The 16,162-nt window shown below is 39.8% G+C and overlaps 1 protein-coding gene across 1 annotated transcript; it reads left to right on the forward strand.

The window, feature by feature from the left end:
- The first annotated feature begins 1,137 nt into the window (after positions 1-1,137).
- Positions 1,138-14,635, forward strand: LOC143815613 (uncharacterized). Its single transcript, XM_077294996.1, has 6 exons — positions 1,138-1,261; positions 5,449-6,050; positions 6,893-7,033; positions 7,795-7,856; positions 9,931-10,194; positions 14,177-14,635. The coding sequence occupies exons 1-6, from the start codon at positions 1,245-1,247 to the stop codon at positions 14,216-14,218; spliced, it is 1,128 nt and encodes a 375-aa protein (XP_077151111.1). The 5' UTR covers positions 1,138-1,244; the 3' UTR covers positions 14,219-14,635.
- The last annotated feature ends 1,527 nt before the right edge of the window (positions 14,636-16,162 follow it).

A 16,162-nucleotide genomic window follows, 5' to 3' on the forward strand; every position in this document is an offset into this window, starting at 1 on the left:
CATACTATCCTCTACCTCCTATAATACGCTACTCTGTATCTTCAACTCCATTCGAGCCCTTACCTGACTGCCATCTACTCTTCTACAGCAGAAGAGTGGTGTCAGCAGCGTAATCAGGTGACTTCATCACTCTCTTGCACATCTCCTTGACTTCAGAAATTCTGGTGGTAAGAGCTTCAATTGTAGTTGTGTCTGAAAGACGCACGTACAGTTGATCGCAGGCATTTTACATGTTCTCTGAGTCAGCTGTAAGTCTAATAATGACCTTGCAGAATGGCTGAATCCCACTCCTGGTGGAACGGCAAAATGCTGGCCTCTGCGAGACACTTTGGATCGCTTCTTGAGGTAGCCCAATGATGCCCCCTTACCTAACCCACCTAACACCCTTGTTTTGCTCCTGCAATACTGTCAGTAATGTTGGTATAGTTGTTACTGTGACTATTTTCAGTATAATTGGTATTGTCAGCACTGTCAATATTGTCAGCATCATTATTTTTTTTTTTCTTTCTTTCAATACTACAGCAAATACATTGTGGTTCTATTGTGAAATTAGATCACAACCACATTTTACCTAACCGTCAATTAAAAAAATAGGTTGCAGTTGCACCAGGACTGTGAGATGACCATTCCACCTGAAGTGAATATTTGCCTCCTGTCTAGGAACACCTAGATGTACCTCTGCATAAGTAAAAAAAAAGATGAAACTGAAATAATTAAAAAAATGTGGGAAAGTTACCTCAAAAGTTGTTTTTGAAAGGAAGCTCATACCTGTATTTGTGAAATTCATTAATGTTCATATATTCAACCATGTGGACAGTTTCTCTTCTAACTGAATGGTTTCTAGGAACAATAACGGCACACATCTGCCTATGGTCACAAAACCATATACTGTGTGGAAATTTGCAAAGGGTATAAGGTCAGACAGGCTTCTCAGAAATTATGTTTTGTCCCAACAGGTTTTATCAGTTATCACTGTCATATTACACAGTTGACTTTACAGTAAGGCCTGTGGCAATAAGGAAGCACGAATGAATGAAGCCCGGATGTTTGTGTGAGCTTTCTATGTATTGTTGGGGAAAGCACAGGAGGCCGAGCTTCTTACCTCAGCCTTACCTGCTCATTGGTAGTTTATAAATAGGGACTGAGATCACCTTCATGTACTCAGAGTTTTACTGTACAGGTAAGGAAGCAGCTGTCCAGACGCACACAGCTAACAGCAGAGAAACAAACACATTCTGAAAGTTATGATGGAAACAGACAGGTGAGTTCCATAGATGACAATAATTTTACCTTCAGAATTTTTTGTTATTCATCTTTCCTATGACCCGACTTGAGAGCTACATACAATGAAACGTCTCCAGAAGACAACCAGGGTTGCCAACTTGACTTTCTAAAATTTTATGGATACCTTATCAGGACAACTTTTCTACAGACTCATTGGAAAAATGTATATAATGTACAAAGATTATAAGTTATATATGACTACAGCGTAGAATATCAGTCGAACGTTATTTAGTGTGAACTGTAAACTGCTAATAAAGTCACAATAAACTGTACTACGTCCTCCAGTATTTAAAAGAAAATTAAAAAATCACTGACGCGTGAGTGTTTTTAAATTTCTTTTAGGGATAGTGGAAAAAAGTGCTCTATTTTTATGGATTGTCCAGGAATTTCTCAACGGTTGGCAACTCTGAAGTATACTTCTTCAGATATTCAATTTAGTGCATGCTGGAAATCTTTTTTGGCTAAGACTAGAGATGAGCGAATTTGCTTGGGATACCTCTTATTCGGCAAGCTATAGATCTTACCAAATAAGTTGCAGAGGAAACCAGGCTTCCTGGATCGCGCTGGCTGATCAGCTGACCAGCGCCGCAGCTACATGTGTCGCGACTGTGTCACAGTCATAACACATGCATGGAGAGTCTGTTTGTTGGGCTCTCCATGCATTTGTCGTGACTGTCACACAGCTGTGACACATGCAACTGCGACGCCGATCAGCCGGCGCGATCCAGGAAGCCGGGTTTCCTCTGCAGCTTATACGGCAAGCGCTATAGCTTGCCGAATAAGAGGGAACTCGTGCAAATTCGCTCATCTCTAGTTAAGACCATCTTGCACCTTAGAGGCCTCGATATCACGCTTTAGGGTACGTTCCCATGATCAGGAAATAGCAGCGCTTTGCACACAGTGTATTTTCTCTACGCCCAAAATACTGTGTTCAATCACGCAGTTCAATCCACATGTGTTCACTGAACAATGCGGATTTACCACATCCAATACAGTCTATTGTGAAAACTTCCAGTGTCTCCGCAACAGAAATTGACATACTATGGCTCGTAAACTCGCACCGTGGGTGAGTTTACGCAGCATCAAATAGAAGAACAGCGGGCATGGGATTTCTAAAAATCCCATCCATTGTGATTGTAACCTAGAACGCAGTGCAGGTGAGCTGCATCCAAACAGCTGCTATTCCTGATCGGGGGCACGTACGTAGTCTACTTGTCTGACTAATCTGTAATTTGTTGTTATGCAAAAGGAGTACAAACTCGGACAGTAGAAGGGGGAGGCACCTAAATCTTTAAATCTATTTTGAAATCTATATAATTAAAAAATGATTTATTTGTAATCTGGAAAATGTAAATTGTACTTATTTTTTTAGGCTTTATCACCAGGAGTGTGAAGTTTTATAGGGATATAGGTGCACTCCTTTTTTCATTCTCTGTGTAGTTTTTATAGCATATATTGTAAAAAAAAATAATTTATTCTTTATAAATATGGGAGTAAGAATTCTGGAAATTCCCTCTATGCATAAATATCCTCAATTGTTTGCACATATTAGAATGAACATAAATGGCCATCCTGTCCGTCCATACATGTCTGAATGATAAATCACTCTGCCATAGCTTTAGTTACTGTGTTGTCTTCAGTTACTAAACACAACATATGTAATGACCATCCTGTTAAGTTCATATGCTAAAAAGGCGTCTATTTATCCTATGTTTGTTGAGGCTCCACTAGTATCCCATATTTTAAACTGTCCACTTTTCTTGCAATTAGTCAATGACAGAGGTATGTGAATTGTACGGGCATGGAGTTGCAAATTGCTGGACATAACCACCCAAAAGCGCTTTTAAAAATAACCTTCTATAACAGTAGTCCTTTCAAATAAATTGTCCAGTATGCATAGAAATAAACCAATCTTTCTCTAAAAGAATGAGGTTGTCTTGTCATGGCATGTGGGCTCACACAATTTGATCAAACCTAAGAATCTTACACTTAATTAAAAAAAATATCAGTAATACAATTTAAGCTGATTTATGTTTTGAAGAAAACTTTGTGCCTCAAGCACGTTGCTGATATTTGTTGTTGTTATATGGCATTGCAAAAATTCTAAAATTAATACATTTATTTAAGTTTCTCCTCTCTCATGGATTGCATTGGTAACATGCAGGGCCGGACTGGCCATCGGGCAGTTCTGGCAAATGCCAGAAGGGCCGGTGGCAGTAGTGGGCCGCTCGAGTGTGCCGCTGTCGGCACACTCTCCCCGCTGTCGGTGCACTCCCGGCCCCGCATTCAACTATACCGGCGTCATAGACGCCGGTACAATTGAATGCAATGATGGAGGAGAGAGCGTCTGCTGACGCTTCCTCTCCCATCATTCCCCGCTCTGCCTGCCGCTGACACTGCGGGTGCACGATGACGTCATATCATCGCGCACCTGCTGTGTGACCGGACGGGCAAACTGCGACTGCTGAGACCAGAGCCAGAGCAGTGCGGGGCAGGAGGAAAGGTGAGTAGAGTGTTTTTTTTTTATCAATGAGTGATGACTGGATTGTGGAGCTATTGGGGGGGGTGTGCTGCATTCCATTCTATGGGCCTCTGCTGCATTATATTCTATGGGGCTGTGCTGCATTCCATTCTATGGGCCTCTGCTGCATTATATTCTATGGGGCTGGCTGCATTCCATTCTATGGGCCTCTGCTGCATTATATTCTATGGGGCTGGCTGCATTCCATTCTATGGGCCTCTGCTGCATTATATTCTATGGGCCTGTGCTGCATTCCATTCTATGGGCCTCTGCTGCATTATATTCTATGGGCCTGTGCTGCATTCCATTCTATGGGCCTCTGCTGCATTATATTCTATGGGGCTGTGCTGCATTCCATTCTATGGGCCTCTGCTGCATTATATTCTATGGGGCTGGCTGCATTCCATTCTATGGGCCTCTGCTGCATTATATTCTATGGGCCTGTGCTGCATTCCATTCTATGGGCCTCTGCTGCATTATATTCTATGGGGCTGGCTGCATTCCATTCTATGGGCCTCTGCTGCATTATATTCTATGGGCCTGTGCTGCATTCCATTCTATGGGCCTGTGCTGCATTATATTCTATGGGCCTGTGCTGCATTGTATTCTATGGGCCTGTGCTGCATTCCATTCTATGGGCCTGTGCTGCATTCCATTCTAGGGCCTGTGCTGCATTATATTCTATGGGCCTGTGCTGCATTGTATTCTATGGGCCTGTGCTGCATTCCATTCTATGGGCCTGTGCTGCATTCCATTCTATGGGCCTGTGCTGCATTATATTCTATGGGCCTGTGCTGCATTATATTCTATGGGCCTGTGCTGCATTATATTCTATGGGGCTGTGCTGCATTATATTCTATGGGGCTGTGCTGCATTCCATTCTATGGGCCTGTGCTGCATTATATTCTATGGGCCTGTGCTGCATTGTATTCTATGGGCCTGTGCTGCATTGTATTCTATGGGCCTGTGCTGCATTCCATTCTATGGGCCTGTGCTGCATTCCATTCTATGGGGGCTGTGCAGCATTACATTCTATGGGGGCTGTGCAGCATTACATTCTATGGGGCTCTGCTGTATTACATTCTATGGGGGCTGGCTGTATTACATTCTATGGGGGCTGTGCTGTATTACATTCTATGGGGGCTGTGAAGCATTACATTCTATGGGGGCTGTGCAGCATTACATTCTATGGGGCTGTGCTGTATTATAGTCTATGGGGGCTGGCTGTATTACATTCTATGGGGGCTGTGCTGTATTACATTCTATGGGGACTGAGCTGTAATGCTGGATACAGCTGTAATTATATGTTATATAGTCGTGTTACACTCCCCTCACTTATTGTAGCCTACAAGTGTACAAAGATATTATACAGTCACCATGTGACAAGTGGGCCTGTGTGACTTCAAATGCCAGGGCTGAATTTTAGTCCCAGTCCGTCCCTGGTAACATGTACACCCACACCTCAGCCTTATAATTTTTTTCATTTAGTGCAAGCCATAGAGCCAGTGAAGGAAGCCTTTGAGTGAATGTACAGAAACAATATTAGCCGCATGCAATGTTAACCCCTATCAGGAAGCAATTTCCACCCTTCCCCTTTAGTACATGTGACGTATGGTGATATATCTTGTTTTGGTTTCATACAGACAAAATAAGGAAGAGAAAATGAGCAGCAGCCCAATAATCGAGAGAAAACAAAGAGGGAAATTTGTATCTTTGAGTGGACAAGAGGCAAAAATTGTACTGGAAACATACATTAAGAGAAGTTTAAGCCACCATGAAGCAAAAAGAACAGGGTATAAGAAGGAGGCAAAGGTGCAGAGGTCGGTTAGTGATGTCACCAAGTTCACACACAGAGTGAATAAATACAAGACTGCGGTGGTACCTCAAGCTGAAGTACAGGAAACTGAGAAGAAAGATGATACTTGTGTGACAGTGCAAGAACCTGCAACCATCGCCAAGGCCAAAAATGTCAAAAAACAATCATGGTTCAAGAGCTTTCTAAATCAGCTATTTAAAAAGGAGGAGAACATTTCTGAACAAACTGTATCTGTGGTTACCAAAGTAGCCAAAGACTCAGTGACCTCTTCTACTGAAGGACATTCAGACCAAACTATGAAGAAAAACAGTTTTAGAAAATCTGGCATCCGAAAAGCACTTTCTTTTAAGAAGAATGGCGATGAAAAGTTAAAAAGACCCAATCATCTCCCATTAAAGCGCAAACCTAGACCACTTCTGCTACACCCACGTAAGTAGTTGTGATACTCTACATATACCATGACTTATTTGTTTTTCAGTGTGTCTCAAGGAATCACCTTGGACTATGCTACACATTTATTTAAAGGGGTAATAGGAATTTGCCATACATGTTTGATAGATTAGAGACCCACACTTGCTCAGCTATTTTTGTAACCCCCATTTTAGTGACTGGAGCGACCCCTGCATGTTTCACTACTTCTCCATTCAAAATGATGCTGGATAGGCCTCATTCTCCAGACAGATGAGGGTCTAGCATCTATGAGACATTTTAGGCATATCCTGAGGACTGAGATCAAAAGCCACGTTATTTTCTTTTTTATATATATTTATACTTTCAGTGTTTTTTTTGAATTTCAGAACATACATAACATTATCACTATGTATCTGAACATACAAAGGGAACCTGTTAACAAAGACCATGGGCAGCATGAATCAGAGCCTGGCTGCACAATTGCAACCATGTATATTTTCTCTGAAACTCTGCATATGGTTAAAGGGTCCTAACTATAACTATATCTTAACTGGTCTCGTTTCTAACCAATGCCCTCACTCGGCTTCTCTTAGTTAGCTAGTTCTCTGCTAGAGGAGTTTGACAGGTCGCTCGCTATGGGAGTGACCTGTCAATCGCCTGGAGTGGGCAAATCTAATTTCTGGCTATAGTCCCCGATCAGCTTCTTCAAACACTACTGGAAGTGATTGTTGGGTCTCTGGCTACAGGAGAGACCTGTCAATCACCTAGAGTGGACTAATCTCATTTACATCTATGATCCCTAGGCAGCGTGAATCAACTCACAGGTTCCATTTAACATTTACATAACACAATTTGTTTAGGTGAAAAGAATGAAGATTGCTACTATGAACAAGTATCTGCAGAGATTGATCTACTTGTAAAAGGTACCGAAAACCTGGACGTTGGAGAGAGAAAAGAGAGCTTGAGTGGAGATTTAAGTGCAACTGGATCCCATGACATGGGTAAGAAACGGAAGAAAATCTAGTCACACATTGGTAATATCTAATCCAATAATATTTCTGGGAATGCACAGATGGGTTATTATAGGAAAATACATTTCTTACCATAGAAATCATTGATATGATGGAAAATATAATATCTCGTATTGGTCCACTGTCTGCAGAACACACCAAGATATAATAAAAATGTTTTTCACAATAGTTCAGTGGACTTGGAATAGGAGTATGATGCCCTTAAAGGGTACTGTCAGGAGATTTACTGTAGGGTCACCAAGCTAATAACGTTGTTGGGAAGGATGGTAAAAGTCAAGCTCAAGCATATCGTCCTGGCCATAAACAACAATGAAGCCACAAGTGCACCGAAGGCAGGGATTATGCAACTTATTCTGCACCTAGTCCATCTCTATGTGCTCGAATGACGTCAGTTCACCACTGCTGATAACAGTGACCTAGTGGTGATGAGTAAACTTAATAAAGTCTTTGGGATAACTCTAGATGTTGAATAATATGGAGCATCAGTGCAGAAAATTGGCAGCACGTGGTGCACTTGCATCCTCATTTGCATAACAATTGTTCGTTTTTCAACACTTGAATATCTGTTTCAGGTAAGTTTAAGCTTGACTTTTACTATTCTACCCAGCTATGTAATTAGTTGGGTGACCCAAAATCTCCTGATATGTTGTGGTCTCTGCTAGTAGCAATAAAACAAAACCCAACAGGATGAATATTAAAAATCTATTGAGTATTTCTCTTTTTATCTGTAGATACGACGATTAAGAAGATTGTTGCTATTCTTCAAAAGGAAGGTGATGCCTATAACAGAACGGTATGGAATAAATATTGTGAAATCTATTGAGAATGTCTGACCTTGTGTTTTGAACCATCCACAGATTTTGCAATATGTAATAGCTATTAGTGAAGAGCGAATATACTCGTTACTTGAGATTTCCCGAGCATGCTCGGGGGTCCGCCGAGTATTTTTTAGTGCTCAGAGTTTTAGTTTTAAGCGCCACAGCTGAATGATTTACATCTGTTAGCCAGCTTGATTACATGTGGGGATTCCCTAGCAACCAGGCAACCCCCACATGTACTTATACTGGCTAACAGATGTAAATCATTCAGCTGCGGCAAGAAAAACTAAATCTCCGAGCACTAAAAAATACTCTGAGGACCCCCGAGCATGCTCGAGTAACGAGTATATTCGCTCATCACTAATAGCTATTCTAAATAATTTCACAGAACATGTTGTTTGTATACCGTTCCTCATATAGAAGTATGTTTTAACTTTACAATTAATGTTAATTATAGCAGAATATTTTCAAAAGGCGTCAAGATATCACTGATCTTCATATATAAATGTCGACAGCAATGGTGGCTAGCAGTGCGCTCAACTGTATTTTGTAGCAGTCATAGTAATATAACCCGTCCTCTCTTTCCTAAGTGGCTAGATCCAGTAGTGATAAAGAATAAAAACTTCTCAACATTGAAATTGCAACACCTAGAAGTGAAACTCATGACCTTAGGACATCTTAGGCTATCTATGTTCACACATTGTATTTTTGAGGAGCTTTTTATACAAATTAAAAGCTGCTTTTTACAGTACCAGCAAAAGCTATGAGATTTCAGAAATCTCATGCACACAATATTTTTTTTTTCCTGACTGAATTGGAAAACTGCTGCGTTTTTTGAAAGCTGCAGCATGTCATTTCTACCAGTATTTTTGCAAAATGCAACCATCAGTTTTTTGCAGCATTTTTGGTGAAAAATACATACATGCAGAAGAATGTGAAACACATGTTGTTCGCAAATGTAAATCCTAATGTCTTGGTATCCTGATATGAGATTGGTTGTTAGTATTAGTACAGTTTAATGAAATTAGCGATATCTGTGAAAGTAAACAATGCACAACCAATCTTGAGAACATGAGAGCAACTGCATACTGGAGCCTTCATGAGGGAACATCTGTCCTACTCCTAGGATTATTGTGTGGAGTGGAATAATGTATGGTAGCCGGACCCCTCTAGTCTTCATTCCAGATACATTAACAGCTCAGTGTTACATTGATTTGGTGGGAAAACCGATGATATGGCCATTCCCCCAAAGTGTCACAGTTGCCGTTTTTCAGCAACAATGCCAGATAGCATGGCTTTTGTTACTGTGAGCAGCCTGTGTGGCCTAAACATGTTATTATGGCCTGTAGCATCTCTGAACTTGTCTTCTATGGAGTACATCTCAGACCTCATTGGTTGGCAAGTACAATAGGAGCTGACAGCAGAGGATCTTGATGATTTGCATTCCCAAGTATTCATTGTAATCATTAATAACCTCTTTTGTAGCTGCCAAGCTGTGTAAGTACGTGTATTACTGCACATGGTGCTCATACACTGAATACATCAAGATGTTTTGAAAAAGTGGTTTCCATTTTTTCAGCATTTGGATATCATTAACAAGTCTATCAATCCTGTGATATTGATATTTCCATTACTCTTCCTTCTTAGTTTTGCAATTGCAATGTTATTCGTGTATATGAGTGTGTATTGTAACAACTAATTGAAAAAATATTGTAATTAGCTTAATTAATTTTCATAAGAACTGCTTTTTTTGGTCAAAATCTTTTTTTTTGTAATACTTGGGACAATATATTCAAAGGCTCATACCTTTGTGACAAGAGACAGTCATAGGTAGCAGCAGTTAGTCATAGCTACTAGTTACACGAAGACATAGACAAAAGCATAAGAAGACATCAGTATAATAAAAGGTCTGTGGTAGGTTGCAGGTAGTTACCAATTCTGCTTTGGGGAACAGGTGTTAAAAGTTCTGCATCTGGTTGTAACAAATAGGAATGAATCATTTGCATCTAAAAGAAATATTGAAGTATGTCTATTTTATCATCTCTGCAGATTAAAGAAGATCTAACCCTAAGCAACTTTTTCAGAGATATCTCGTACAATTCATTCAAGCAGCTTGCTGATGTCTATGTCGACCAAGGAGTCAAAAAGACGGAGTCAGTGGCCACGCCTGAGGATGTGAAATTTGCATTTTCTGTTCACTTTACAAAGCAGGTTGTAGGACTCTCTAATCACCCTGCAAAAAGAATCATGGGCTTTGGGACCCAGTATCTTCATGACAGTTGTTCATGGCTTTCATATAATACAGAAAATACGGTGAGTGATCCATATATAAAAATCCACAAGTTGAGCCAGGGGCAAAAAAAGTTAATGAAGCCAGTGGTACTTAGAGGAAGGCGTAAACACAGTTCATTAAGGATTTGGAAGGCTGCCTTCAAATGGTTGGCAATGATATACACCGTGTTCCAAATTGTCATGTGAATGCTATTTTCTCTGATTTTCCTAAATCGTTGATGCAAAAAGGTCAGTATAATGTTCAAATCATCAACCGTAAGAATATAATTCAAATTTTATTGGACAAACCTCTCAATGGTAACTATTTTTTTCAAAACAAAAAAAAAAGTTTTGAAACATTTTATAGGTTGTAAATAATGGAAAACTACATCAATAGAAATGTATTGAATGTGGTAAATCCACACGGTTTAGTGAACACATGCGGATTTACCTGCGTTCAATAGATGACAGCGCTTTGGATGCAGCAAACATTTGCTGTGTCCAAAGCACTGATAGTTCTGGGTCATGGGCACCTGGCCTAAGAGGTCATATTTGCTGAATTCAAACAGCTTTTTTAGTTAAAAACATTTTAAGGGGTCAAGTTACATGTTAACATAAGACCCCTTTTTTAAATAACTTTCACAATTCTTGTGAATTTTTGGATAGTTTATTCTTGAATTTCTTTGCAGGATGTCAAAATGGCCTCCCAGAGCTGCTGTTTTGATGTGAACTGCCTCCCACCCTCATAGATCTTTTGTTTGAGGATACACCAAAGGTTCTCAATAGAACTGATGTCAGGGCAGGATGGTGGCCACCCCATGAGTTTCTCTCCTTTTATGCCCATAGCAGCCAATGACTCACAGGCATACTTTGCAGCATTAGATGGTGCATTGTCTGCATAAAGAGAATTTTGCTATGGATAGCATGGGTCTTTTATGTACCATGGAAGAACGTGGTCAGTCATATATTCTATATACTTTGCCAAAGTTATTTTAACACCTTCAGGGACGCTAAAGGGGCCTGACAGCTCTCTCCCCATGACTCTGCTACCACCTTGCTGATGTTGCAGCCTTGTTGTGATATAGTGGCCATCCAACAACCATTCACTACTCCATTATAGACCATCTAGGGATGCATGGCACTCATCAGTTAACAAAACTGTTTTAAAATGAGCCTTCATGTATGTTTAGACCAACTGCAACTGTTTCTGCTTGTGAGCACTGTATAGGGGTGGCTGAATAGTAAACTTATTCTCAACTGTAAGCCTCTAGAGGACCTAGACCTTGAGGTTCACTGGACTCCAGAGGCACTAGCAGCTTCAAATACCTGTTTGCTGCTTTGTAATGGCATTTTAGCAGCTGCTTTTAACCTGGTTAATTTGCTTGGCAGAAACCTTCCTCATAGGCCTTTATCTGCACAAACCCATCTGTGTTCTGTATCAGCCACATATTTCTTCACAGTACTATGATCATAATGTTTTTCATACCTTGTCCAAGGCATTACGCTATTTGATGCTTTCAGCAGCAGAGAGATCCTTTTTCTTTCTCATATTGGTTGAAACTTGTGGCCTGCTTAATAATGTGGAACCTGTAATCTACAGACACTGTCAGGTTGGCAGTGTTGAACAGATTAAAATGATGCTTGGTGTGAAGAAATCAGTTTTGTGGTTTTTGTGTAATCAGTGTTAAACGTTTTCTGCTAATAATATGTTTGTGCTCTGGGGCGGGACTGTAAGCAGAGTCTTATCTTTCCACTCTAAGCCAGAGAAACCAAGGAAAGTCCTTCCCACAGGCCACCCCAAAGTACAAATACTCTGTCTCTATGATGAGGAACATGTTTGTGCTTCGGGGTGACCTGTGGGCAGGTCTTTCCTTGGTTTCTCTGGCTTTGAACCGGAAGATAAGACTCTGCCTACAGTCCTGCCACGAAGCTCGGGCATCTCAAAAACTGAAAACTTCTAGGACTGATTTCAAGAGAACCAAGACGGATTTCTTCACACCAGGTATCATTTTAATCAGTTTAACACTGCCAACCTGACAGCATCTGTAGGTTCCTTAGCAAAATCCTGCTGACAGGTTCACTTTAAGTAGTTTCCCTTTAATTGGGCTCACCTAGCAAACAAATTACAGATGTTTGAGATTGATTTCAGTGATTCAAGAGCTTAAAATCACCAGGAAGTGCATGAATGTTTCATTTATAATAAAAAAAAAGTCCTTTTATTGTCTTATTAACAAGCAAATTACAATGATTTTTGCCCAGTGGAAGATGCTTGTAAAAGAGGGAGCGGGCATGTAGTATTCAAATATGCCTCATCCTTTTTTCCCCAACTAGACTGTTTAGGGTGTCTTGAGTGCATGGTTGTGGTGAAGTTTAGAGAAAGCGCTATCGTGCTTTAGTAATAAACAGATGATCATACTGGTGTGTAGAAAGTGGGCAATTTTGATCAAGATCCTGGAGAAACAGTGGTTGAAATGTTCTTGCACCATACTATGCTAGACTGATCAAATAGTTAATAAACTAAAATGTTTGAAAACCTTATGTCGTTCGGTCATACTAGAGTTCAAGACAGTCTGATTTTTCCACTTTTATGAACAAGGAGGAAAAGGATTCTTCTCACAACAATGAGGACTGAGCTTTAATTTAGCCTTCTGGTTGACATTAAACATTTTGGTCACATACCCAGGATCAAAAATAAAGTTGAGAAAACATAGTGGTCTCAACTACACAGATAAGATTAACACGAAAGAGAATAAATGTCTGTAACTCTATTTATTTATTAGTTTCCAAGATTCTACACGGGCAAAACTGCTAGTAGTTGAAGCTAGGAGGAGCTTTCTTCTCTCTCCATTATAACTCACCGGTTTGTAGCTCCGACATCATGGACACTGTTATATGCATTGGGAATGAGTGCTAAGACTATATGTAGTGTAGCCATGTCATCTGTGCTGAAAATAGCATAGTAGCACTGAGTCATACACGATAACATGACCATTTCCTAGATGTTGTAACATGAAGTATTGCATATACAAACTAAAACTCAAGTGAATAGTTGCCGGCCTCTGATTAGGCCGGTACTAGGAAGACAACAGCAGAAGAAGTAGGGCAAGGTTATTATTGCAATTAAGAAAACATTGTCAAACAATCATGTTGCTTGTGGTCAGCTGAGCTTCCGTGCCCATCCCATCTAATAGACATGTGTAAATCATGTGTGATGAATGTTTGATCTTACAGTAATAACTCAACATCACTTTTGAATGGCTAAAAAGGGTGTCTTATAGATTAATGTTGGAACTACGGTACATTTCTCAGCATGAGTACTCTTAAATGTAGCTCTTGCAAAAACAAAGTTGATCCATGCCTATAATTAGCTAGTCTACCAAGAAATTGTTGTTTCAATCAAAACGTAAATGAAGCTCAAGTGCTTTTAGGATGTGGAAGCACTTCCCAAGCATCTGCTCTTCCCAGCTCTATTACTCGCTCAGTGCCACCTTTTGCTGCTTGACTGACAGTTCCTTTGCTTGCAGTCATACGGCAAAGAAGTTCTTAGTTAAGGAAAAGCATGCACTCTGCAGGGAATAGAGCTGGGGAGAGCAGAGACTACGGAAATGCTTCTACAAGGTAATATAACTTTAGTCTCATTTGCATATTGATTGAAACATTGATATTTTCGGTGACGGAGGAACAGATTGGCCAGTTAAACATGTCTATGGACTTGCCTTTGCAAAAGTGCAAAAGTTATACGCCCATATAAAAAATGTGTGTGTGTTCCATTTGACAGATTCCTTTTAAATAGTGGAGGTGAGGCTCTTCATGCTTCATTGCCACCCTATTTGACAATTGCTTAGAAACTTGTTATAGGAAGAAAATTCCTAATACATAGTAAAAATGGAGCTCCTCTTTAGATATTATATTAAGACATGGAATACTATTTTTTTCACTTTAATATGCACATTTAAAAAAATAAAAAAAATTAAAAAATCTTGGATATTTACTTACCGTTTACTTGCTTTTCATTTTTCTGCAGAATATCACTGATGATCAAGAAGCATGTCTCAGCCCTGACTGAGAACAGCGGTCCAAACATATCAACCATGGTGCTGGCATATGGCAAATTCATTTAATCAATGTGATCTATTCATAATATTATATTACATGTATATTTTACTGCTGGACCAGTATATGCATTTTAGACTATCAATATTAAAAATTATGAGTTTACAGCACTATACTTTCATTTCATAAAATCAAGCACTTTATAGAATTTTATTTTCTGTTGCCTCTGATCTTTCTACCGTGTTTACGCCGTTGAAATATTCCTGTACATAATATATTTTGGAGAAAGAATGTATTTTATGACTACAAAAATGATGTATATAAATGTTATTGCCTGTAGAGAAAAAAAGTATTTTTTATTTCTAAAATAAAAAAAGTGGAGAAATGGAAGCGTATACTTACACAAAATAAAAATACAAATGACTAATGCAGATCTAATGTGTTGCACCTTAGTACAAAGTCACAACAGAGAAAATTATTACATGTGTGTTGACCTCTCTCCGTCATCTCAACCACATAGTTTTAAGATAGGGTCACAAGATAGTATTTGTTTTTCTTAACCAATAATCGGTCACCTACCTAGAAAATGGAAAAGATCTTACATTACCAAAATCTATAGAGGGATGTTCCCTCAGGTTCTCCACATCTCCAGCAGGTCAAGTCATACTCTGATATTAGAGCAAGTAGCCAGGAAGGCAACCAATACCATTGGCATTTAATTTAATAGCCCGGTTCATGTAAGCGTAATCTTGTGTAAAATTCATGCATTAGCCCGAGATCAGCTTCCCATTGTAGGAGATACACAGGAGGAAATGCAGCATTCAGTAAGACATAGACAAATTGAGATGTAATGGTTCAGTACCAAGGTATAGTATCTCAAAAGGTGCCTTATCCAGTAAAAAAGTGAGAATTGGGGTGGGGTTCGGGAAGGATAGTGTGGAAAAGAAGAGCCTTGATTGAAGTACTCTTCTATTCCTTAGAGAACCAGTGTCAAAGGGTTAGTATTGACTCTATAGTTGGGCCAGTGAGTGCCTACTACTAAATGCATAACAAAGCTGAAACTCATGTTCTAAACATAAGGTATGTCAGACCTGGTTGAAAGTCCAGGTGACTTACTGTATAGTCAGGTACAGAGAGGATGGGGAGAGAATGTGTGCGCAACACACAATATTGCCATAGCACCCGACTGAAGGTTCTATGGAAGAGTGAGACCTTATATTTAGTGGAAAAGGAGACACCATCAATGACAACATGTGGAGCAGAACAAAGGAGAAACTTTATGTAAACTGGACCAAAGGGCTTATATGGGCTAAGATAGCACCAATCAATAAACTGTGCCTGATGGCTAGTAATGTTGTACAGTTTGAAGTTGGATGGACCTATTCCATTTCTGTCATTGGGTTTAGATAGCAAAGTCTGTTCAAAGCATCCAGAGCTTGCTGTTGTGAGTGCACAATGCCTTAGATCTTGCCTTTAGGGTGGTTATTAAATATGTTATTTTAGAAGTTGCAACTTCATATGAACCAACAGAAGAAACAAACGTTTAGAAGGTGTAGGAGCAAGAGCTTAGAGGTCAGTTTACACAAAACCCAAGGTAGAGATTCCATTTAGTAGGGAGAAGCTGGTCTGTGAAGCCACATTTAACAGGCACAGCTCACACAGTTTTGGTTCTCCCTCTCCCAGTACCGTCTTATCTTTAGGTGCTGCTTGAACCCTCTCCCCCGCTCAGTTTTACCTCCGTCCTTGTGGAGAGCAGGTGTGACCTCTGTGGCCTCTCAGGCTCATTGTGCCTGAAGGTTCTCACTTCTGAAGGTTACTTACTTTGTTGTCTGTTTTCATCACGATTGTTTATTTTGCGCATTTTATGAATGAATAAGGCAAAGTTTGTGGATATTTCACATAAATAAGCAGAGTTTTCTTAGAAATAAGAGGCTTTTCTTAAAAATGGCCTCTCAGG

This window comes from Ranitomeya variabilis, chromosome 3 (assembly GCF_051348905.1).
Source record: "Ranitomeya variabilis isolate aRanVar5 chromosome 3, aRanVar5.hap1, whole genome shotgun sequence".
Lineage (NCBI taxonomy): Eukaryota > Metazoa > Chordata > Amphibia > Anura > Dendrobatidae > Ranitomeya > Ranitomeya variabilis.